This window comes from Chlorocebus sabaeus, chromosome 26, assembly GCF_047675955.1.
Source record: "Chlorocebus sabaeus isolate Y175 chromosome 26, mChlSab1.0.hap1, whole genome shotgun sequence".
Lineage (NCBI taxonomy): Eukaryota > Metazoa > Chordata > Mammalia > Primates > Cercopithecidae > Chlorocebus > Chlorocebus sabaeus.
In genome coordinates, this window is record NC_132929.1 from 43,196,617 (window position 1) to 43,222,973 (window position 26,357).

Sequence of the window (26,357 nt, forward strand, 5' to 3'; positions counted from 1 at the left end):
CTCGATCTCTTGACCTCGTGATCCTCCCGCCTCAGCCTCCCAAAGTTCTGGGATTACAGGCGTGAGCCACCACACCCAGCCCCAAAATTTATACATTCTTTAAAAGCACACAGACCTTCAGCATGAGGCCAAGTGAATAGAATGGTCTGGCTGACACTTGGCAATCCCCAGCAGGCTGCCAGGCACTGTCAGGGCACATGAGACTCTTTGATTAGATGGATTCGTGCTGTTTGCAGACACGTAAAGTGGAGTTTGGATCCCCTTGCAAATTACATTAAAATTGATAAAATAAAGAGAGAATGAAGAAGCCAGATTGAACTGATTTACCTGAAATTAATTGTTACATCTGCTCCACACAATCCCTTTGGAATTAAATAGTTTTTAGCCCCAAACTGATTAGACCAAAACACTTCCACATACCAGAAGATGGTTAAATCTAACTCTAGCTTTATCTGAATCTATTTGTTGTATTTTATTCTAAAATATCAAAAGTAGAACAACTCTGTAAAAAGGCATATTTGGCAGGGACAGTCTCCTGCCCTTCCCGCGCCCCCCCCCCCCCCCCGCCCCGGCCAAAAGTGCTTCATTACTTTCTATTGCCTGAAATTATTATTAGAGATTTATTTCTTGAGCTTAAGACTTTGTATTTGACTGAAGTTCAAGTACCCTTGGGGTAAGTAAAGCACCAAACTTTTTAGGTTATTTACTCCTTAGTCTCTGAGTTGATTGGATCTATTTCCAAGAGCAGTTTTTATAGGGGAAACAGATGGCTAAGGCCCAGGGAAGCACATGGATGGCGCAGAGGAGGGGGTTCCACTGAGGGTCAGGGAGCTCACTGAAGACAGCTACAGAAAAGGCAGACAGAGGCCGGGCGCGGTGGCTCATGCCTGTAATCCCAGCACTTTGGGAGGCCGAGGTGGGTGGATCACCTGAGGTCAGGAGTTCGAGTCCAGCCTGGCCAACATGGTGAAGCTCCATCTCTACTAAAAATTAGCCAAGCATGGTGGCGTGCACCTGTAATCCCAGCTACTCAGGAGGCTGAGGCAGGAGAATCACTTGAACCTAGGAGGCAGAGGTTGCAGTGAGCTGAGATTGTGCCACTGGTCTTCAGCCTGGGCCACAGAGCGAGACTCTGTCTCAAAAAAAAAAAAAAGAAAGAAAAGGCAGACAGGGGCACCGAAGACACTTCCGGCAGAGTTCCATAGACTCACCTCCAGGCCATCCATGCACAACAACTTAAAAAAAGATGAAAGATAAAATGAGAAAGAAGAAGAAATATAGATTAGGGCAACAGATGATGAAACAATGCAAAGAAGAAACAGATAACAGAAGAAAAGAGAGAGGAGAAAATCCAGAGACAGAGCATCCACTGAAAGAGGAGGAGAGGCCCGGGCGCGGTGGCTCAAGCCTGTAATCCCAGCACTTTGGGAAGCCGAGACGGGCGGATCACGAAGTCAGGAGATCGCGACCATCCTGGCTAACACGGTGAAACCCCGTCTCTACTAAAAAATACAAAAAAAACTAGCCAGGCGTGGTGGCGGGCGTCTGTAGTCCCAGCTACTCGGGAGGCTGAGGCAGGAGAATGGCGTAAACCCGGCAGGCAGAACTTGCAGTGAGCTGAGATCCGGCCACTGCACTCCAGCCTGGGCGACAGAGCGAGACTCCGTCTCAAAAAAAAAAAAAAAAAAAAAAAAGAAAGAGGACGAGGGAATAATCAGAAAGAAAAGGAGCAGATAAGCCGGGTGCGGTGGCTCACGCCTGTAATCCCAGCACTTTGGGAGGCCGAGGAGAGCGGATCATGAGATCAGGAGATCGAGACCATCCTGGCCAACATGGTAAAACCCCGTCTGTACTAAAAATGCAAAAATTAGCTGGGTGTGTTGGCAGGCGCCTATAATCCTAGCTACCCGGGAGGCCGAGGCAGGAGAATGGCTTGAACCCGGGAGGCAGAGGTTGCAGTGAGCCGAGATCATGCCACTGCACTCCAGCCTGTCGACGGAGCAAGACTCCATCTCAAAAAAAAAAAAAAAAAAAAAAGAAATGAAAAAAGAAAAGGCACAGATAATAAACAGAAGTACAAGAAAAGAGGAAAGACATACAAGAAAAGAGGGAAGACGTTGAGTCATAAAAATCTGAGGAGTCACATGACTATTTGAACATTTTGGAAATTCTCCAGCAGTATCCTTGCTTTATTTTTCCTGAGATGAGTTTTCATCTTTTCAGACCCTGGGGTCCATGCCTGCTCAGGACTCTTCACCTGCTGTCTTAATTGCCTTTTCTTGGATGGTAAGTGGTGAACCAGCATTTATGGAGTGCCTACTGCGTACTGGCCTCTGAGCTGAGCACTTTACTTCATTATCTCATTTATTCTTCATGCCTGTCCTGTAAGAAGGTGTTATTTCTTTTTTGTTTTCTTCTTCTTCTTTTTTTTTTTTTTTTTTGAGACGGAGTCTCGCTGTGTCGCTCGGCTCACTGCAAGCTCCGCCTCCCGGGTTTACGCCATTCTCTTGCCTCAGCCTCCCGAGTAGCTGGGACTACAGGCGCCTGCCACCTCGCCTGGCTAGTTTTTTGTATTTTTTTAGTAGAGATGGGGTTTCACCGGGTTAGCCAGGATGGTCTCGATCTCCTGACCTCGTGATCCGCCCATCTCAGCCTCCCAAAGTGCTGGGATTACAGGCTTGAGCCACCGCGCCCGGCCAGAAGGTGTTATTTCTACCATATTACAGTAAGGACTTTAGGCTTAAAGATTTTAAGCACTTTCCCAGGGTCATACAGCCAGGAATTTTGTGGAACTGACATTTGAACCCATAATTGTCTACAAAGTCAAGCATGATTCTTCGTCTTACACAAGGTGTCCCCTATATAAGCCCTTTCTCCCCCTAAGGACTGTTTCCCACCAACTGTCTCTATTTCTAAAATATTACCAACCCAGTCCAATAAGAATTCTGGAATCTATTTCCAATATATCCCCTCTAGGTACCTCTTACGTATTCTTCAGCTGGAGAAACACAGACTTCTTTTCATAGCCCCTATGACTATCTCTACATTAAAAAGGAGGGAAAAAAAAGTTTAGCAATTTCCCTAAAATTTTATTGCCTTTTTGGGTTATGCTGAGTCTAAAAACAAGATCATTTACCCGAATTCCAGAGTAACCTGCTCCCACTCTTGGGTGAGTTTAACGTGGGTGCTCGTTCCAGAAAAAGAAAGTAACATTAATAACACATCATTGTCAGTGCTACCGAAAGAAGAATCCTCAAAAGTCCTTATTCTCAGCAGTGTTTTTTCTTCCCATTATGATCACAGACTTTCAAATGATGTTCTTGTCCAAAGTCCCAGGGAAAAAAAAAGGGGAAATTAGATCACTCTATGAGTTTATTTTTCCTTGACACATATGGGAAGGGAGCATTGCTGAGTTTGTAAGCAACTTGGTGGATCTCATTCCGGGTATTTTTCTAATGCTACAGAATACCCCCACTGACTTCCTAATGAAATGAAGTTGTAATGAAAGCCATATGGAGAAAGGCGTCATGTTTACTGCCTGCACCAGTGTGGGGCAGGGCTGGTGTCACACATACACAGGCAGTGTGCCACCATCCTAAATAGCTCCACAGTCACCAACAATCATTTCCTCTGGCCAGGGTATTGCCATGGTGGGAATCATTTGAGCTGCTCACAAATATTCTGATTCCCCTCCTTCCAGACACATAATGAAATTGTATTTCCTCAGCCCTCCTCCTGAAGTTGGGCATGGCCACATAACTTGCTTTGGCCAGTGAAATATAAGCAGAGGTAATACGTGTGCTTGTTATGCAGAAGCCTGTAGGAGCCACTTCCTGAGTTGCCATATCCTTTTTCCTGCCTTGGAAATCATGGAAACACATTGAGACAGAGCCTCCTTCAGCCTGGGTTCCTGCATATACTCACAGTGATCAAAGACCCATGCCAACTCATGTAGGAAATGGAGCAGGACCAAGAACTGCAGCTTTCGTTGTTAGAAACAACCAGTAATTTTGTTGAATTATTGCAACATAACCCAGCCTAACCAGGTTGATACAGAAATTAATATCAAAAGAAGATGCTCCTAAAACAGAAACCTAAAATTTTGGTACTGGCTTGGTGGTCAGGCAATGAGTGGCTGGGAAACTGTTAATGGAAACCAGAAGGATGACAATTCATGTTATGAGGTGGTGAAATATTGGGCAAAATTGATACCTGCAATTACTTGGAAGGCAAATAACATACCTAATGTACCTACAACTCTAGGAGAAACAGTTGGAAATGTTAGTGTTAATGGTTTATATTGGGCATTGCTGACTGCATTTGGCAAGGTATTATACAAAAATTATGAGCTTCTAAATGAATCAGACATCTTGCAAGCAGAAATGAAAGGGAATAGAGAGATCCCAGAAATTCGGCACTTTGCAAAATGGGAAAAACTGAACTGATTTTAAAGCTAAAAAATGAGAATTTTAAAAATTGAAAAGGCATTTATTTACACAACCAAAGTCAATTAAAACTCAGCCCTGCAATATGAGTCAAATTAAAGGCATGACTATAACCTACTATTAAAACCTCTGAATTAAAGTATCTTAGAGTATGAATCCAACAAAGATTACGGCATCCAGTACTGTATTAGTCCATTCTCATGCTGCTATGAAGAATACCCAAGACTGGGTAATTTATAAAAGAAGGAGGTTTAATTGACTCCCAGTTCTGCATGACTGGGGAGGTCTCAGGAAACTTACAATCATGGTGGAAAGCGAAGCAAACACATTCTTCACCTGATGGCAGGAGAAAGAAGTGCTGAGCAAAGGGAGAACATCCCCTTATGAAATCATCAGATCGAGTGAGAACTCACTATCATGAGAACAGTATAAGGGTAACCACCCCCATGGTTCAGTTACCTCCCACTGGGTTCCTCCCATGACACGTGGGGATTATGAGAACTACATTCAAGATGAGATTTGGGTGGGGACACAGCCAAACCATATCAAGTACATATTTTCATTTAGAAAGACTCTCTCAGGAAAAAGAGAACAGAACAAAAGAGTAAAAAGAAAAAGGGTATAGCTCTCCTACTGAAGCCTGATAGTCTTAAGATAACTGAAATTAAGAGAGAGGCATAGAAGCAAGAAAGCAAAGAAATATAGAAAATTTAAGAAGTATCTAGAAAAGAACTCCATGTTGTAGCTATTGGTACTTGTAGCTGATTGAAATCAAACAGATTAGAAACCAACTAAGTTCTTTAAAGAACTCAATGTCAAGAGAAATCTCAGTCTGGATTAAAAGAGACTGTCGCTGCTTAAGACTTTAAACAACCCTTAGGCCCTTAACTATCTACAGGCAGGAAGTGGGTGAGAAAGTTTTAAAATTGCTAAGGATGGCTTGTGCCTGTAATCCTAGCTGCTCAAGAGGTTGAGGCAGGGGGACCGCTCACTTGAGGCCAGGAGTTCAAGACCAGCCTGGGCAACATGGCAAGATCCCATCTCTTAAAAAATCGCTAAGGAAAATATAATCTCTAGTATCCACTTCAGATGTGGCCCAAGGACAATTACGAAAAATAAATAAAATCTCAGAAGGCAGAGTCAAGGACCACAAAGAATAGTGTCTAAGCTCATGAAGCAATTGGGATCAGAGCTAATCAAGGAACATTTCCCACCCAAAGGATAGGGGCCCTGGAAATGTCTGCCCAGTGGGATATCAGAATTACTACAAAGTCCTGTCTTCTGTTTCTCTCTCATTGTTTCTCTTTCCAAATGGAAGTTACCCATTTAGTGCAGTTACCCAGTCCTGTTCCACCAGTTTTTGAATAGTGAGGGCTGAATAGATAATTTTGGTTTTTTTCTTTCTGGTTCATGGCTTTTCAGATCAAAAGAGCCAGACCTGATCTAGAAGATATCATGGATCACCCATAGTTATTTCTGTTTGATAGCATTTTATACCTTGTTAAATATTTTCACACATTTTGTTTCATTCTTGCAATAACTTTGAAAGGTAGACATTTTCATTCTGATATTGTAAATGAGAAAGCTGAGACTTAAAATGTTAAATCACTTTGCAAGTTTACTAGTAAAAAAAAATTATGTATTATGGTGCTTTCTAATAACTAGCTTGAAAAGAATTTTACACAGAAGTAAAATTTTAAATATCATTGAGTGGGGAGAAAGATGGATAAATGCAAACAAAAAGATCTACAACATAAGATGCTACCTGGGAAATGGGCCTGAGTAGGATAGCAATTGAGAATCTGATAGCCAGGTAGTAACACATGAGCATATTGTTAAGGGAAATACTGGGGTATGTAAGTAGATTGCAGTTGCCTGGGAAAATTTTGCTAACATTGAGGTTTACTTTGGTAGCTGCCTAAGGGTACACTCTTACATCTCTTACATGTAAAATAAAATATGGAATTGTTTTATGGGATAAGGAAAAACAGCTTTGTGTAAGCTTTTCATTTCTGTTGTTTCCTCTGGATGAAGGCTAAGAATATTCCTGGTCACCTTTCTTAGAAAGTTATAAATGTCCTGCCAAATCTAGACATTCTGACTATGACAAGGTATCTTGTAACCAACTAACTCTTTCACTAAAAATGATTATAAAGGCTGGATAGATATATATAAAACAACTCCTTGAAGGTATTGAAGGGCAACTAAAATAGTCTTAAAAGAACAGAAGGGCCAGTCACGGTGACTCACGCCTGTAATCCCAACATTTTGGGAGGTCTAGGTGGGCAGATCACTTTAGGCCAGGAGTTTGAGACCAGCCTAACCAACATAGCAAAACCCCATCTCTACTAAAAATACAAAAATTAGCTGGGCACGATGGCCCATCTCTCTAATCCCAGATACTCTGGTGGCTAAGGCACAAGAATCATTTGAACCCAGAAGGTGGAGGTTGCAGTGAGCCAAAATCATGCTACTGCACTCCAGCCTGGGCGACAAAGCAAGACTCTGTCTCTAAAAAAATAAAGAAAGAAAGAAAGAACAGAAGCATCTAAGGTGAGTGCCATATTCCCCCAAATTTTAAAGGACATTTAAAAATGTGTTAGGAAGTAAATCTAAACAGATTTTTTTCTTGACCTCATGACCTTGATCTCTTGACCTGGTGATCCGCTCGCCTCAGCCTCCCAAAGTGCTGGGAGGCAACAGAGACTGGAGTTCAAAACTGTCAAACTGTTTGAGACTTGAGATCCAAAATCCTAGAGCAAAGATGATCAAAGAGAAATAAGCCCAAAAATTTCGCGTATGGATGCCATTTAAACCCCTAATTGACTCATACCTGGTGGAATGAACAGCTCAAGACTCCAGCAAATCCGTGGGAAAAATGTAACAGTAGCTGGGAGGCTAAAGATGCTGGCAGATATTTCAAAAGTCACATGCTGTTGGGAAGAGATTGGAGTTCATGTCCTGCTAAATTGAAAGGGTCCTAATAAACACCTCAAGTTTCCAGTGGAGACTGCTAAAGGACCAAACTCTAGGAGTAAGTACACTTTCCCAGCAGAAAAAACTAAACACAAAGCGTGAGGGAAAACCTTTAAATAGACCAGGTCCAACAACAACTAAAATCAACCTTAGTCCAGGCGTGGTGGCTTATGCCTGTAATCCCAGGCATGGGATTGGGAGCTGAGGTAGGTAGATTGCTTGAGCCCAGGTGTTCAAGACCAGCCTGGGCAACATGGCAAAACCCTGTCTCCACCAAAAATACAAAAATTAGCAGGGCATGGTGGCACACACCTGTAGTCCTGGCTACTTGGGAGGCTGCGATGGGAGAATCTTTTGGGCCTGGGAACTCGAGGCTACAGTGAGCTGTGATCACGCCACTGCATTCTAGCCTGGGCGACAGAGTGAGACGCAGTCTCAAAAAAAAACTTTTAAATACAAAAATAAAATAAAATCAGGGGCCGAGCACTGTGGCTCGCACCTATAATCCCAGCACTTTGGGAGGCCAAGGCAGGTGGATCACGAGGTCAAGAGTTCCAGACCAGCCTGGCCAGCATGGTGAAACCCTGTCTCTACTGAAAATACAAAAAAAAAAAAATTAGCCAGGGATGGCAGTGCACACCTGTAGTCCCAGCTACTCAAGAGGCTGAGGTAGGAGAATTGCTTGAACTTGGCAGGTGGAGGTTGCAGTGAGCCGAGATCACGCCATTGCACTCCAACCTGGGTGACACAGTAAGACTCCATCTCAAAAAATAATACAATAATAAAATAAAACAAAACAAAATAAAATAAAATAAACGCTTGATACATCAAGATGAGCTGTCAGTACTCTACTTGTCTGCCAAAAACAAAAATTTAACCCTCTTTGAAGGAAGATGTTATCTAGAGCTGCTACAATTTTCCATCTTTAATGACCATCATCCAATAAAAAACCATAAGGTATACTAAAAGAGGGACCAAATCATTGAAAACAAAGGGGAAAAATAGAAAAAGATCCACAGGTGACTCATAACTCCACCGATCCTGGCCACTTTTCAACACAATCTATGAAAGCTAGAAGAGAATGGGAACATAATTTTTAAGTATTGAAAGAAAAGTCTCTGCCAACGAAGCATCCTATTCCCAGCAGGAATAGAGTTTAAAGACAGGGACTTTAAAATAGCTAGGACTAATATGTTCAAGAAAACATATATGTTTGTAATATATTCATGTCACCAAAGACCTAGAATCAGTTTTTAAACCCAAATGGAAATTCTGGAATCAAAAATTAGTGTGACAAAATTAATAATTTAATATATGAATTTAATAGGTTATCAGAACAAATGACTAGCGAACTAGAAAACAAGCCAGTAGAAAAAAAATTCCAACTTACATACAGAGGGAGAAAATGATGAAAATGTAGAAAAAGGCTTCAGAGATACATGCAACATGGAGGAAACCATCTTTAACTCTCCTGCAATTAGTGTTCCACAAGGAGAGGAGGGAGTGATTTTATATAAATACTGGCTGGGAATTTCCTACAACTAGTGAAAGACATCAAAACGCATATCCAACCTCATTCAAAAAGCACTAAAAACCTCAGGCAAGATAAATATAAGGAAAATCACACCTGGGAACATCATGATTATACTCCTAAAAATTGAAGAGCAACAGAAAATCTTTTATTTTTATTTTTATTTTTGAGACGGAGTCTCGCTCTGTCACCAGGTTGGAGTGCAGTGGCGCAATCTTGGCTCACTGCAACCTCCACCTCCGGGGTTCAAGCAGTTCTCCTGCCTCAGCCTCCTGAGTAGCTGGGACTACAGGCACGTGCCACCATGCCCATCTAGTTTGTGTATTTTTAGTAGACATGGGGTTTCACCATGTTGGTCAGGATGGTCTCAATCTCTTGACCTCATGATCAGCCCGCCTCAGCCTTCCAAAGTGCTGGGATTACAGGCGTGAGCCACCGCGCCCGGCCAAGAAACAGAAAATCTTAAAAGTAGCTAGAAAAAATATAATTACCTGACCTTCAAATGAGCAGTAAGACTGCTAGCTAAGTTTTCTTTTCTCTTCTCTTCTCTTCTCTTATCTTTTTTTTTGAGATGGAGTCTTGCACTGTCTCCCGGGCTAGCGTGATCTTGGCTCACTGCAACCTCCTCTGCCTGCCAAGTTCAAGCAATTCTCTCCTACCTCAGCCTCCTGAGTGGCTGGGACTACAGGTGCGTGGCACCATGCCTGGCTAATTTTTTTTTTTTTTTTTGTATTTTTAGTAGAGACAGGGTTTCACCATGCTGGCTAGGCTGGTCTCAGACTCTTGACCTCGTGATCCGCCCACCTCGGCCTCCCAAAGTGCTGGGATTACAGGCGTGAGCCACCAATCCCAGCCAGTTTTCAACATAATCTATGAAAGCTAGAAGACAATGGGAACATAATTTTAAAGTATTGAAAGGAAAGTCTCTGCCAACCAAGCATTCTATTCCCAGAAGGAAAAAAAAAATCCATTAAACATCCCACATATCCCTGGAAATGAAACCTCTGTGAACTTGTTCTGCATATGGGGATTTGATGCCAGATCATTGCTGATGCTCCTTCTCAATATGGAACTATTTTTAAAAAAGGGGTTATAAACTTATGAAATGGGAACCACTTGTTGGAAAGGATTTGTTATATTTATTTTAACCATAGGTCCCTAGAATAGCACTGTCCAATAGAAATATAATGAAAACCACTAATGTAAACCACAGAGATAATTCAAAATTTTCTTGGAGCAACATTTTTTAAAAGTTAAAGAAATAGGTAAGGTTAATTTTTAAAATATATTTTATTTAATACAGTATATTGAGCATTTCAACATGTAATCAGTATGAAAATTACTGAGATATTACTACTTTTTTTGTACTAAGGCTTTGAAAGCCATGACACATCTCAATTTGTACTACTAGCATTTCAACTTCTCAGTTGCCTCATGTGGATATTGGCTACCATACTGGACAGCACAGTAAGGGATGCCAGAGATGTACTAGGCAGTGGTTCTCAACCCTGGCTGCCCATGAGTGACCTCAGTGAGGAGCTTTAAAGAATGCAGATGCCGGCCAGGCACGGTGGCTCACGCCTGTAATGCCAGCACTTTGGGAGGCTGAGGCAGGTGGATCACCTGAGGTCAGGAGTTTGAGACTAGCCTGACCAACATGGTGAAATCCCGTCTCTACTAAAAATACAAAAATTAGCCAGGTGTGGTGCCATGCGCCTGTAGTCCCAGCTACTTGAGAGGCTGAGAAAGGAGAATTGCTTGAACTTAGGAGGTGGAGGTTGCAGTGAGCCAAGATCGCGCCACTGCACTCCAGCCTGGGTGACCGAGTGAGACTCCTTCTCAAAAAAAAAAAAGAATGCAGATGCTCATGCAAGGCTGCAATTAGGGTAAGGCAAGTGAGGCACTCTTCCTGAGCACAAAATTTAAGGAAACACAAACACACACATACACACAAAACCCTCATTAATAAAGATAACTAATATTTTAGTGCAATATTTTAACAACATTACTGCAAAAAATTCATTATGAATAAAATATCAAAATTTTTAATGAAAACAGGACCAGATTACTGATTTTTTCCTTTGCCTTGGGCTCCAATATGACTCAGCATGGCCCTATGCCCATGGCCCACCCAAGACCAAATAAGTCAGTATTTCTGGAAGTAGGGCCCAGGCATTAGGTGACTCTAATGTGCAGCCAGCGTTGGCAGCCACTGTTTAGTCCACTGTCTGTCCCAAAGCTCAGATTTCCTGATAAAGTGGGAAGTTGATGAGTGGTCATAATTCTGGCATGTGATTTCTTTTACCAAAGCCCCTAAATATAGTTTCCTTTTTTGAGCTTTCCAGTGAAGGGAAGTTCACAACTTTACAAGGTAGTCATTTCCACTGTTGGACAACTCCAGGGTTACCTCTTATTTATTTGGAGAAAACTGTTACAAGATAATAAAAAAAAAAAAAAAAAAAAAAGGTAAAGCCATGCCTCTCATACAGATATAAAAATAAACACATGATAAAGATTTTATTTACAGAAAGAATTGCCAGGCACAGTGGCTCATGCCTGTAATCCCAGTACTTTGGGAGGATGAGGCTGGGAGGATCACTTGAGCCCAGGAGTTCGAGACCAGCCTAAGCAACATGGCAAACCCCTATCTCTACTGAAAAACATACACAAAACTTAGCTGTGTGGTGGCACATGCCTATGGTCCCCAGTACTCAGGAATCTGAGGTGGGAGGATCACCTGAGCTTGGGGAGGTCGAGGCTGCAGTGAGCTGTGATTGAGTCACTGAACTCTAGCCTGGGTGAGAGTGAGACCCTGTCTCCAAAAAACAAAACAAACAAAAAGAGGGAACTAGGCAGATATTATAACAGGTTCAAAAGAGAATCCCAAAACAGACATCTTTATAGCTCAGGAATATTGAAATTAGCAAATTGAGGCAAAATAGGTTTTTCCACAAGGGAGCAGGAAAGGGAAATCAACTCAGCCTTTATCAGACTGGACAGAATTTGCTTGTCTATCAGTTACCTACACTTTACAGAATTGTAAAATATCTCCCATAGAATCAATCTGATAAGGCAGCAGGGAGTGCTATAGACCAGCAATCCCCAACCTTTTCAGCACCAGGGACCAGTTTCATGGAAGATGATTTTTCCATGGACATGGAGGTGGGTAGAGGGAGTATGGTTTCAGAATGAAACTGTTCTACCTCAGATCATCAGGCATCAGTTAGATTCTCATAAGGAGCATGCAACCTAGATCCCTTGTTTGTACAGTTAACAATAGGTTTCCTGCTCTTATGAGAATCTAATGCCACCTCTGATCTGACAGGAGACGGAGCTCCGGTGGTAATGCTTGCTTGCCTGCTGCTCACATCCTGCTGTGTGACCCGGTTCCTAACAGGCCACAGACCTATCTGAGACCAATCTGGTACCAGTCTGCAGCCCAGGGATTGAAGACCCCTGCTATAGACAACATATAGTTTCCCATTGAAGTACAAATTTCTTTCCACAGAACAAATTGCTACCATATATATATATATAAAATTTTTTTTGAGACGGAGTTTCACTCTTGTTGCCCAGGCTGGAGTGCAATGGCATGACCTCGGCTCACTGAAACCTCTGCCTCCCAGGTTCAAGTGATTCTCCTGCCTCAGCCTCTGAAGTAGCTGGGATTACAGGCTCCCGCCACCATGCCCAGCTAATTTTTTGTATTTTTAGGAGAGACGGGGTTTCACCATGTTGGCCAGGCTGGTCTTGAACTCCTGACCTCTTGATCCACCTGCCTCGGCCTCCCAAAGTGCTCATCTGTCACCCAGGCTGGAGTGCAGTGGCGCGATCTCGGCTCACTGCAACCTCCGCCTCCCAGGTTCAAGCGATTCTCCCGCCTCAGCCTCCCAGAGTGCTGGGATTATAGGCGTGAGCGACTGTGCCCAGCCTACCCTGTATGTTTTTAACCTATCACTCTTAGAACAGTGGTTTTCAAATTTTGATGTACACAAGAATCATCCAAGAAGTGAGGTAAAAGACAGATTGCCTACCAAGTCTTCTGAGCTTGGATGATGCTCATGAAAATGCCTTTTTAACAAGCACACTAGATGATTCTGATGCAGGTGTTCTGAGGATCATACTCAGAAAGCACTCTTCTAGAACATACTTACTCCAAATTGAGAGAGCCTTTTCAAATGTGTTCTCATAATATCTGAAGGTAGCTCTAGATTTCAAATCAAATCAATGTTAGTAGTCTTTCTGTGCCAGTAACATTTTCTGTACTTTGTTTCTGAGATAATATACTATTTCTTTTCTCCCCACTGAAATTTTACAGGACAGGCAAGGAACTGTTTTTATATTATATGAGCACATGAAGAGACACAAGTTGGGAATGTTGTGAGTATGAAGTGTATCTGTGAGTTGAAACAAGCTAAGGAAATAGACAATCACGGCTAACAAGAATGATGCTTCTCATGCATTTTAATCAGCATGCTGATTTATTAGAAGTCTATCTTTATTTAGATCTTCAGGTATTTTATTTTATTTATTTATTTATTTATTTTTGAGACGGAGCCTTGCTCTGTCGCCCAGGCTGGAGTGCAGTGGCACAATCTCAGCTCACTGCAACCTCTGCCTCCCGGGTTCAAGTAATTCTCCTGCCTCAGCCTCCCGAGTCGCTGGGATTACAGGCATGCACCACCATGCCCAGCTAATTTTTGTACTTTTAGTAGAGACGGGGTTTCACCATGTTGGCCAGGATGGTCTCGATCTCTTGACCTCGTGATGCGCCCGCCTTGGCCTCTAAAGTGCTGGGATTACAGGCGTGAGCCACTGCGCCCGGCCTAGGTATTTTATAAAATGACTTTAGATGTGTCAATGGGGGTTTATAAATATAATTGATTAATTATCTGAAATTGATGGGTAAAATTTAGACTTAACAACATATTATACCCAAATGCATACACAGATAAGGCACATCAGATCTCACTATGGGGACCCAGCTCAGTTGTCCTGACTGTGGAAGGCAGTTGTCATTCTGGCACACTTAGAAAAGTGCTCTGTGCTCTGGTGACTTCACACAATGCCCCCACAACAGGCAGGATCTGTAGCTCCTCCTCAGACAGTTTCATCCCAGGCACAATCTTTTCAAGGTACGCATGTGCTGAGCACAGACTGCTGGCAATACTCGGAGGCTTCCGCATTTCTCCCAGATTTCCCTCTGGGATATTTTGGAGCCTAGCAAAGTTGTCTCCTATCTGGGACTCAGAATTTTAGAGCCACAACCTTGAGTCATCTCTTATTTCATATCTTGGCACATGGTTACTTGGTACCTTTAAGTCATCCTACCTAATTGGGAAACTGTCTCTGCCCTGTATTTCTCTTCCTTGTAACCTACACAGTGTAGACATTGAGGCCTCACACTGAAACACACAGAAACATATACACAAAGATCTGGTCTCATAAACACTAACCAAATAAGATCCAATTCCTCTACTAAGCATTAATGTTCCTATGTGGCCTCAGTCCTTCCCTCCCCAACCTCCCTCCACCCTACTATGGTCAGTCTCCTGGAAACTGATCCAAAGAGGTACACACTACAACAAGCAAATGGCTGCATAGGACAGGCCTCAACTTCCCTATCCAAAGTATAGTCCTTTGTTCTGCCAAAGCATCGTCAGCTATAACAGACCATTATCAATACAGTGACATTCACCCTCATCAATCCTTTTGAACTTAGGCAAACGTTCTGGTTCTTTCCCCTTTGGAACTAGAATGTGGCTACAGTTTAATCTGGCACTTACAGTCTCAAATGCTTCCCATCACCTGGGAAGGGAAGCTGGCTGTTTGAGTCCTCCCCTCAAGTTTCAATCTTTCCCCAAGATCCCATAAACATGCAAAACTTATTGGGTCTTGTTAAGAAAGTCACTTCCCTAGGGAATCTTCACCCGTTTGTCACACTGCCCTGATAGCAACAGAAATGAGACCTCAATCCATAACATCCCAACAAGCTTGCCTTCATCTTATCTACGCAGGCCTTCACATCCAGAATGATAACAGAGCCTCTGGGCATGTGCAGAGAAGGATCAGCCCCTTGCTTCCCAGTGGCTTTCTGCCCCTCAGCTCCCTCCCTGCCCTACCTTTCCCTACTAGAAAATTTGAAAGCATGTTATCTACTGTGCCAGGCACAGTTCTAGGTGCTGGGGAAACAGCAATAAGCCCTGCTCTCAGGAAGCCGCCACTGTAGAGGGGTGGGCATACAGTAAACAAGTAAACAGGTAAACGTGGTCTAGCATGTCAACTGCTGACAAGCCAGGAAAGGGGGACAGCAGTTCACTAGTAGCTGGAAGATCAGAGATTAAATACTTCCTATTTCACTCTCCCCAAATGACACGGTGATGTCAGAGCTGGGCAGAACATAGACCACCAGGAATTACTGGGACTAGGAGAACCAAGCAGTCATCTGGATTTGAAGTTGGCAAGCATGGGAATAAGAAATTTGTATTTTCCCAAGTTATGAATCTAATTAAGCAGGAAACGTTCAAGGTCCAAGTATATTTCTAAGCCCAGGAATTCAGACAGATGGGTTAGTTAGCTACAAAGAACTAGAAATCAGAACCTAGAGATATGAACTCTGTCTTACTGGGCACCAGCTGGCATGAAAGATTAACTACAAAGGAGAAGGCGGGACAGGACTGGAACCAGACAAACCCTTTTGTACATAGGATGAGGCTGGGAGGGGTTAGCTCCCTTTGGGTGATGGGAGAAGAGCAACCAGACAGGCCAAACACAGGACCAAGGATTCAGGTGCCTGGAGGTCATCCTGAGAAGCAACCAGTTCATACCATCAGGAAAGTTCCAACCACAAAGAGTAAAGGGACAACCTGAGAGCTAGGTCGTGGGGAGCTTGACCAGAGGCACTCAGGAGGCCACTTTTGGAGACCCAGGCTGATAGGGGGTGGCATTTCAGCAGGCAGCAGATGTACAAATGGCCAATAAGATGTACAAATGGCCAATAAGTATATGAAGGAATGCTCAACATCATGTTATTATGGAAATATAAATCAAAGCCACAATGAAACATTTCATACCTAATAAGATGGCTTTCAGCAGGCAGCAGAGCCCAGCAGAGGCTGACACTCAGGAGCAGGACTTGTGTCCTGGAATTGATGGGATGAGACAGGGGTAGCATCATCAAGGCAGAGGCAGAGTTCCTGAGGTATGGGCCACAGGAAGAGCAATGCAGGTGGGTACTCGGGCATAGAGGAACCAGGCAAGAGGAAAACCATCACAGAAAGTAGGAGATAGAAGAAGAGCCTGTTCCATGAACAGAGAAACTCCCAGTCATCAAACTGACCTAGCAGCAAGGTGGATTTGATGCTGAAGCCTACAGAATAAATAATTAGACTGGTTACCAAAAGGAACTTGCCCAGCTGTCCCTACACCTGCACCTGAGATTTCAGGCAAGGATGCCTTGACCTGCAGGCTAGTTTCAATGGTAGAAATAGTCCTAGTGGTGTACCTTCTAGATGGTTATTGCTATTCACGCATCCTTCAGGGAGGGCACAGTTGACATGGACCTCTCAAAAGCCTTTAGTCCCTTTCTATTGTTTTCTGCCCATCTTATTCTCATCCCTAACTGCAGTCATAGAACCAGAGAATGTTAGAACACAGAAGGGCCTCAGAATTAACTGATCTTCATAGACAGGAAACTGAGGCTTAGAGCAGGGCAATGATTTGCTTGGGTCACACAGTATGTGGTCTGTCTCCTGATCCTGAAGTTAGTGTTCTTTTCACTACACCACAAAGCCTACGCTGAGTGACCACCTTGTATAGGGAGCCCTATAATGTGACAGGATAGTTTGCAAGTTGTCTCTGAAATCTTAAAGTGGATGTTCAGGTTTATAAAGACGGCTGTTCATGAACAGGGCACATTCTCCTCTGACAATAGGCAGGACACTCTCATTAAGTGGTAGGAATCACTTGTACACATGAAATAGAAAATAAACCCCAGACAAAAGTCTCCAGAATACTGAGATGCAAATGTCTCCATAGACAAGGAAATCATTCAGCAAGGATCACACTTAGTGACATTCTCCTAAAGGAACTTAAACCATTTTTAAAATGAACTCGTACAACATCCTAGCTCAGTGGTAGACTTTTACTAGAAATGACCGACCCTATTGCTATATTTTGCTAAGTTGATTAATAAAAAATATTTATTAGGCAAATCCTTTTTGTTGACAAGTTAAAATGGAGTCTTATCTTTCATATCTCCCTGAAGATTGCCACCTTGTGAGATTGAAAATACTCATTAAATTCCGTCACCAGACAGGCACAAATGAGAGGGCGATTGTTTTTAAGCATGTGAGGGGAATCGTTGGTAAACTCATTTGTTTGGATATCATTAACAGAACAATCGGCGAGGATCTCCAGGGGGTCCTCATGACCTTTGCTCGCAATCTCTTCATCATCCATCAAGAAATATCAGCACCTAATATGCAAGGCGAGACCAATTTTAAGGTGAGGTGTTAATTAACTAACGATTCTGGTTAATTTCTATACAAGGGCTGAAAATACCTCATGCTGTATTGTAAACAAGTGCTAAACCATCTTTTTTTTATTGTAAGCAGTACATATTTTACAGTGTGCAGGGTCAATACTGTAAGGTTCCCACTGAAGCCGTTAGTTAAATTTAATGGTTTGAAACTTTTTCTTTGAAATAGAGTTGACTTTTAACTTGCTGCCATTTTCAAACCCCAGCTCCTAAGATAGCAGAGCTTTCTTATGTTGGACGTGAGTCTGAAATGTCACAATGGAACCAAAACAGAGATTGTCACAACCAAAAACTATGAATGTTATCTATCTATATTCCAGATAATATAAGGTCTGACTAGTGATTCCTAGGAAGCCCTCGTTTCTAGAGCCAGAGAAGTTCTAAGACCTGAGAAAGCAATGTGTGTTAGGGAGAAGAAGAAAATATAGCATGTATGTGGGCCATCTACCCCACCCGTTTCTCCAACGTGGGTTGGATTATTTCACTATCAACCTTTAGAAGCCTCCTTATGACCTTTAAAGATGTTGGTCCATCAAATCCAGTTGTATATAATTGACTAGAAGTCTCCAAACTCTAAACTACAGGAACAAGGTCTGTACGGGAGTTTCTGAAACACTATCTGAACAGAGATGATCACGTGGTATTGAACAGCAAGGTGTGAATCTGATTCCCAGCCTAGACCTTCATTAATTCAAAGGACACAATCAGAAACCACATGTGGTTTTCCTCCTAAATGGAAAGTCCAACAAAAGCTTAATAGAAATGTAATTTTAATACAAACTAGGGCCTAACTCCTTTAGTAACAGTAACAATAACAATATGATTTTATGAGCTGGAATAATGATCACTGCTTTCCCTACATGATTGAGAAGATTCAAGAAAAGATAGACCAAATGTTACATCAGTGTTCACTGGTCCTAAGGGATCTATGCTCATCATTTACTGTTGTTTTTTTTGTTTTGGTTTGGTTTGGTTTGGTTTGGTTTTTGTTTTTTTCAGAGATGGGATATCTCACTGTCTTGCCTAGGCTGGTCTCAAGCTCCTGAGCTCAAGGGATTGTCTGCCTTGGCCTCTCAAAGAGCTGGGATTACAGGCATGAGCCACCTTGCCCAGCCTATCATTTACATTTTAAGTTCCTGCTAGCTAGTAGCATCATCTTATCTGTTAGTGCCATGTGCAAAAGTTGGAGCCTCTCTGCATTTGATCCATTCAGCCTGTCCAAATATAGCTAATAATCAGAATCAGATGCTTTAACCTCAAATGCATTCAGACTAAGTTGATTCTGAGCTTGTCTTGCTGTTGGCAGAGTCAACCGCCCTTGGTAAAATGAAAGCTATTTCTCTGCCCTTTCTCTGACTTTCAAAATCATCAAAAGTCAGATGTTCTCAGGTAGCTTTTAATTATGTCATGGTTTCTAGCCTTCTCATATGAATGATTGTTTTCTTGATTTTTACTCATGTTAGGTCTAAAGGCAAAAACTTTCAATCTCAGTAATATAGGTATAATAACAAAAACTTGAAGCAGTGAAATAGATTCATCTTTGCTAGTATTTTCTGTCTTCTACTTAGTGGCATTGTGGTAGGTATTTTCAGTTTTTAAACAAGGATTTACCAGGAAAGTAAAGGCTAAATAAAAATGGAAGGTGATGAGGTGATGCGGCTGGGCACAGTGGCTCATGCCTATAATTCCAGCACTTTGAAAAGCTGAGGTGGGCAGATCACTTGAACCCAGGAGTTCAAGACCAGCCTGGGCAACATGGTGAAACCCTATCTCTACAAAAATTACAAAAATTATCCAGGTGTGGTAGCTCATGCCTGTAGTCACAACTACTTGGGGGGCTGAGGTGGGAGAATCATTTGAGTCCAGGAGTTGAGGCTGCAGTGAGTCTGGGTGATGAGAGTAAGAATAAAAACAAAAGGAAGATGATGCAGAAAATGCATTTAACAAAATTTAACATTCTTTTCTGATAAAAACATTCAACTAAGTAAAAATAGAAGGTCACTTCCTCAACCTTAGAAGGACAGCTACCAAAAAACCACAGCTGACATCATAGTTAATGTTGCAAAACCAAAAGCCTTCTTGCAAAGATTAGGAACAAGACAAGGGTGTCTGCTCTTGCCACCTCTATTCATCATTGTACTGGAGGTTCTGGACAGGGAAATTAGGCAAGAAAAGGAAATAAAACGCACTGGGTGCAATGGCCCCACCTGTAATCCCACCACTTTGGGAGGCCAAGGTGGGAGGATTATTTGCACTCAGGAGTTTGAGACCAGCCTGGGCAACATAGCAAGACCTCATCTCTACTAAGAAGAAGGAGAGGGAGAAAAGAAGAAGAAATAAAAGTAAAAGTATCTCTATTTGCAAATGGCAAATTCTTGTAAATAGAAAATTCTATGAAGCAAGAGGATTGCTTGAACCCAGGAGTTTGAAACCAGCCTAGGCAACATAGGCAGACCCTATGTAAAAAATAAAAAATTAGCCAGATTGGTGGCACACACCTGTGGTCCCAGCTACTCAGGAGGCTGAGATGGGAAGATGGCTTGAGTAGGGTAGGCTGAGGCTGCAATGAGCCATGATCTGCACTCCAGCCTGGGTGACAGAGCAAGACCGAGTCTCAGGAAAGAAAGAAAGAAAGAAAGAGAGAAAGAGAGAAAGAAAGAAAGAAAGAGGGAAGGAGGGAGGGAGGGAGGGAGGGAGGGAAGGAAGGAAGGAAGGGAGGGAGGGAGGGAGGGAAGGAAGGAAGGAAGGAAGGAAGGAAGGAAGGAAGGAAGGAAGGAAGGAAGGGAAAGGAAGGAAGGAAGGAAGGGAGAGAGAGAGAAAGAAAGAGAGAGAGAGAGGAAGGAAGGAAGGAAGGAAAGAAGGAAGGAAGGAAAGACAGAAAGAAAGAAGGAAAGAAGGAAAGAAAGAAGGAAAGAAGGAAAGAAAGGAAGAAAGAAGGAAAGAAGGAAAAAGAAGGAAAGAAGGAAGGAAAGAAAGAAAGAAAGAAAGAAAGAAAGAAAGAAAGAAAGAAAGAAAGAAAGAGAAAAGACAATCCTAAAGAACCCATCAACAAGTTTATAGGACATAAAATCAGTATACAAAAGACAATTGCATTTGTGTAATGAATAATGCAAAAATAATTTTTTTAAAATTCAAGTTACAATAGCATCAAAAAGAATAAAATACTTAAGAATAACTTTTTTTCTTTTTTGAGACGGAGTCTCACTCTGTTGCCCAGGCTGGAGTGCAGTGGTGCAATTTCGGCTCACTGCAACCTCTGCCTTCCAGGTTCAAGCAATTCTGCTGCCTCAGCCTCCTGAGTAGCTGGGATTACAGACACGCACCACCACGCCCAGCTAATTTTTATATTTTTATTAGAGACGGGGTTTCATGTTGGTGAGGCTGACCTCGAACTCCTGACCTCATGATCCGCCCGCTCAGCCTCCCAAAGTGCTGGAATTACAGGCGTGAACCACCGCGCCTGGCCAGGAATAAATTTAACAGAAGAAGTGCAAGATTTTTGCAATGAAAACTACAAGACATGGGTGAAAGAAATTAAAGAAGACCTAAATAAACAGAAAGATAGTCTGTATTCATCCAATAGAAGACAATACTGCTAAGATGCTGATATTCCCAAATTGATCTATAGATTCAATGTAATTCTTATCAAAATCCCGGCTGGCTTTTTTTGCAGAAATTGACCAGATGATCCTAAAATTAATGTGGAAACACAAGAGGCCCAGAATAACCAAAATAATATTAAAAAGAAAAACCAAGTTGGAGAACTCGCACTTCTCAATTTAAAAACTTATTACAAAGCTACAGTAATCAAGACAGTGTGGTACTGGCATAAGAACAGAGATATAGATCAATGGCATAAAATTGAGTCAGAAATAAACCCATACATAATGGCCAATAATTTTTGGCAAGGGTGCTGAAACAATTCAATGGAGAACAAATAATTTTTAAATAAATGGCACATGCAAATATTAAGTGGGACCTCTACCTCACATCATATATAAAAATTAAGTTAAAATGGGCTGGGCGTGGTGGCTCATGTCTGTAATCCCAGCACTTTGGGAGGCCGAGGCAGGTGGATCACCTGAGGTCAGGAGTTCGAGACCAGCCTGGCCAACATGGTGAAACCCCGTCTCTACTAAAAATATAAAAATTAGCCAGGCATGGTGGCGTGCACCTGTAATCCCAGCTACTCAGGATGCTGAGGCAGGAGAATCACTTGAACTCAGGAGGCAAAGGTTGCAGTGAGCCGAGATCGTACCACTGCACTCCAGCCTGGGCAACAGACCAAGACTCCATCTCAAAAAAAAAAAAAAGAAATAAAAAAAAGAAGATTAAAATGGATCAAATATTTAAATGTAAGAGCTAAAACTGTAAAACTTTCAGGAAAAAACATACGTATAAACCTTCATGACCTTGGGCTAGCAATAGTTTCTTAGACATGGTGCCTAAAGCACAAGCAACCAAAGTAAAAATAGATAAATCAGACTTCATCAAAATTTAAAACTTCGTGCATCAAAGAACACTATCAAGAAAGTAAAAAGACAGCCCACAGAAAGGGAAATAATATTTGCAAATCATATATCTGGTAAGGCATAGTATTCATAATATACAAAGTAATCTTACAACTCAACTACAGAAGGACAAATAATCCAATTTTAAAAGGGAGCAAAGGATTTGAATAGACATTTCTTCAGAGGAGATACGCAGGCCAAGTGCAGTGGCTCACACCTGTAATCCCAGCACTTTGGCAGGCTGAAGCAGGAGGATCACTTGAGGCCAGGAGTTTGAGACTAGCCCAGGCAACATAGTAAGACCTCATCTCCACACAAAAAAATTTTTAGTTAGCCAGGCATGGTGGCACACACCTGTAGTTCTAGCTGCTCAGGAGGCTGACGGGGGAGGATTGCTTGAGCCCAGAAGGTCATAGCTGAAGCGAGTCATAATCACACCACTGCACTCCAGCTGGGGTGATAGAGCAAGACCCTATCTCAAAAAAAAAAAAAAAAAAAAGATGTACAAATGGCCAATAAGTATATGAAGGAATGCTCAACATCATGTTATTATGGAAATATAAATCAAAGCCACAATGAAACATTTCATACCTAATAAGATGGCTACAGTTAAATAAAAAGGCAATAACAAGTGTTGGTGAGGATATGGAGAAACCAGAACCCTCATATATTGCTGGTAAGAATTAAAAATGGTATCACAGATATGTAAAGTTTAGCAGTTTATAAAAAAATTAAGTGTAAAATTACCATATGACCCAGCAATTCCATTTCTAAGTATATGTCTAAGAATATTGAGAACATGTTCCCACAAAAACGTGTACATTAATGTTAATAGAAGGAATATTCATAATAGCCAAAAATTAGAAACAACCCAAATGTCCATTGACTAAGAAATAAGTGAATTTTATTATATTCTATGGATAATATTTTATATAATGGGATATTATTCAGCTCTATAAAAGGAATAAAGTACTGATCCATGCTACAACATGGCTGAACCTTGAAAACATTATGCTAGGTAAAAAGCCATTCACAAAAGGTCACATAATGTATGGTTTCATTTATATGAAATGTGCAGAAGAGGTAGATTCATAGAGACAGAAATAGATTAGTGGTTGCCAGGGGCTGAGGGAGTGGGATGAAATGGCGAGTGACTGCTAATGGGGACAGAGTTTCTGTTTGGGATGATGAAAATGTTCTGGAATTGCATAGTGGTGATGGTTACTTGCAAATATACTAAAAACCACTGAATTGTATACTTTATAAGGGTGAATTTTATGGTATGGGAATTATACCTCAATAAAATATAAATAAAGTAAATGGGAAGGTGTCATTGTTTTCTTCCCAGCAACCAATGGAAAGAAACCCTCCCATCAGCCTACTAACCTTCATTTTAGGGTGACTAGACCAATGTTTCTCAAATTATCCATAATAAGGAACTATTTGTTTTGTTTTGTTTTGATCTGACTATCATGTATCAATATTTTTTAACAAAATAGAAGAAAATTTAATTACTAGAAAAATACGATGAAAAAAATTAAAGATGTACAATTGAGAAGCCCAATGTTTTTATTATTAGACGTAATAGGCATAAAAATTCTAAAAAGTTTTTCAAATTCTTACCCTCAATTTTTTTTTTTTGAGGCAGAGTCTCGCTGTGTCGCCCCGGCTGGAGTGCAGTAGCCAGATCTCAGCTCACTGCAAGCCCCGCCTCCCGGGTTTATGCCATTCTCCTGCCTCAGCCTCCCGAGTAGCTGGGACTACAGGAGCCCGCCACCTCGCCCGGCTAGTTTTTTGTATTTTTGAGTAGAGACGGGGTTTCACCATGTTAGCCAGGATGGTCTCGATCTCCTGACCTCATGATCCGCCGGTCTCGGCCTCCCAAAGTGCTGGGATTACAGGCTTGAGCCATACTCTCAATTTTTTTACTCATTTCAGTAAGATTGGTAAGCCATGATGTGTAGACAAATGCCAGTCGGTAGAATGTATTCTGAATAGAACTGGTCTAAACCATGGTGAACTCCCAAAAGGATCAGATGCTTGGGGGAGAGGGATTGTAAGAGGTCTTTAAGTAATAAATATTGTCTTTACTGTTTACTTACAGACCAGCATTGCTGATATTGAAACTATTCTAAGAGTAACAAAGGAAAACAAAATGAGATATGAAGAGGAGCAACAGTCCAAAGATGATAAAAATCTCTCTAAACCCAAGAAATGATCCTGGAATACAGTACATAACATTTTGGATCCCAGTCTGGAATAAAAAGGGCAATTTTTTTTTTTTTTTTTCTGTTAGAAATAAAAGCCAGGGTAAATTGGTTTGCTTTGTGTGCTAGGAGATGAATCAGAAGAGATTGTAATGAAATGCTCTTTTTAAAACATTGTTTATTAAGTGATCTTATTTTACTTATTAAACCAAAACTTATTTGTGTTTTCATTTGAGAGTGTTGAACAATCCCTTCTTCTTCTCAAACTCAGAAAAAAGTCATCTGATAAAAGAAGAAAGTTAAAAGTCTTACTGATATCACCTCCACATTTACTTCCTCACAGGTCTCAGGATCATGCAGCTTTTATTTTTTATGTTTTATAAAGTTTTCTCCTATTTCTAATAGTTACTCTGCATTTATAGGTTTGAATAAAGGTTAAGCATTGCTATTTGTCAAAACACAAATACCTTTTTTTAAAGCTTCAAATTATATTGAAATTATATTTATATGAATTTTTTAGTGACTATCATTCATCGTGTTTTTGTTATACAAAGCCACTATTGTCTGCTATTGTTGCCATTTTTCAAAAAGTAGGATAAGCCAGCATCTAGTTAACCAAAGCATCAGAATGTATCTAGGTGGCAGTATCTGCTCTTAGTTTCAGATGGAGTGTAACTGGAGCTCTGTAGCTTGAATAAACATTTGTATTCTCTAGTTCTCCAATGTAATACGGCAGCGGGATTTTTTCAAGTTTAGTTCAACATTACACTACCTTTTAAAAGGCTGATTGTTAAGATTAGGTAGCGCTGACACTAACTTTCAGCATTCACTTCATAATTGTCCAAAAATATTTCTACATCAGTGAGCTTTACTGAAGGGCGAAATAAAAGCAAATTACAACACCAAAACTACGTATTGTTTTAAATAATGACCTTTATAAATATTTTAATGTATTGGGAAAAGGAGGAGGATTTTTGCCTATGGAATTTCAATAATTTGTTAACTGTGCTTCAGCCACAGGCTAAGAGTTTCTGTAATAAAATTAACATTTCTCTGTGTGAGCTTTTGTTTTGCTATAGTTGGAAATACATTAATTAGCCAGGTTTCCTGCCTGTGCTAGGTACAACACTGACCTCTTTTTCTTGCCAGATCTCTCTCATCCATTCGAGGGGCCCATTGTCCAGACACTTGACAGATAGGAAGTACTACATGCCCATTAGAGTCGCGCCTCGATTGAAGCCAGAGCAACATAAGGTCCAAGAGACTCATTAGTTCACTGGCACAATCGTGTCCTGAGAGTAAATGAAACCCTCTGTCTCCTTATGGCTCTCATCTGCTCTGGACTTTAAAAGAAAACTGTCTCCGTTTTGTTCGGCACAGTAGTGGATCATTCACATGGCGAGAACCCCTGCTTAACAGTACAAAACTGTTAAATCTATCGGGAAGTTTTGCATGTGAATTTTGATTAGCACTCCCGAGGCTCAAGCTGCTGGCAATAGCGAAACGAGTTCGCCATTCTACACCATTGTTTTACCCACTTGATTGGTTTCTCAGACAATGCCACTTTCCTCCTTTGCAGCTATCATTTGCATACACCACAGAATTCAGACCTGTGAAAGTGATTGGGAGCAAAGTTCTCTACCTAAACATCTACAGCTTCAAAATTAAAGGAGAAAAATTGGTATAATAAAACAATCACTTCAAGTAATTAAGTGGAAGAAGCCAGAGGATCAGATTAAATTAGTGACATGTTTTAATTACAGAACATTTGAAAAGAAGCAATAGTCCATTATCTTTTAACACATATATGTTACATAGATACTGTGCTCTTGGTAAACTAAGGCATGTTTAAAAAAAGAATCATTTATATGTGTACAATATCTAAAGTATCCTAAATATAATTTAGTCACGATGTGCCAGGCTCGGTGGCTCACACCTGTAATCCCAGCACTTTGGGAGGCCGAGGCGGGTGGATCACGAGGTCAAGAGATCGAGACCATCCTGCCCAGCATCGTGAAACCTCGTCTCTACTAAAAATACAAAAAATTAGCCGGGCGTGGTTGCGGGCGCCTGTAGTCCCAGCTACTCGGGAGGCTGAGGCAGGAGAATCACGTGAACCTGGGAAGCGGAGGTTGCAGTGAGCCGAGA

At 41.5% G+C, this 26,357-nt stretch overlaps 1 protein-coding gene across 1 annotated transcript in view; it reads left to right on the top strand.

Moving 5' to 3' along the window:
• IQCH (IQ motif containing H) overlaps positions 1-24,261 on the top strand; it is a 259,181-nt gene extending 234,920 nt beyond the window's left edge. The window contains exons 18-20 of the mRNA XM_073012272.1: positions 13,271-13,332; positions 17,349-17,457; positions 24,107-24,261. Coding sequence (XP_072868373.1) covers positions 13,271-13,332; positions 17,349-17,457; positions 24,107-24,220 — 285 coding nt within the window. The 3' untranslated portion in view covers positions 24,221-24,261. The remainder of the gene's footprint in view (positions 1-13,270; positions 13,333-17,348; positions 17,458-24,106) is intronic.
• The last annotated feature ends 2,096 nt before the right edge of the window (positions 24,262-26,357 follow it).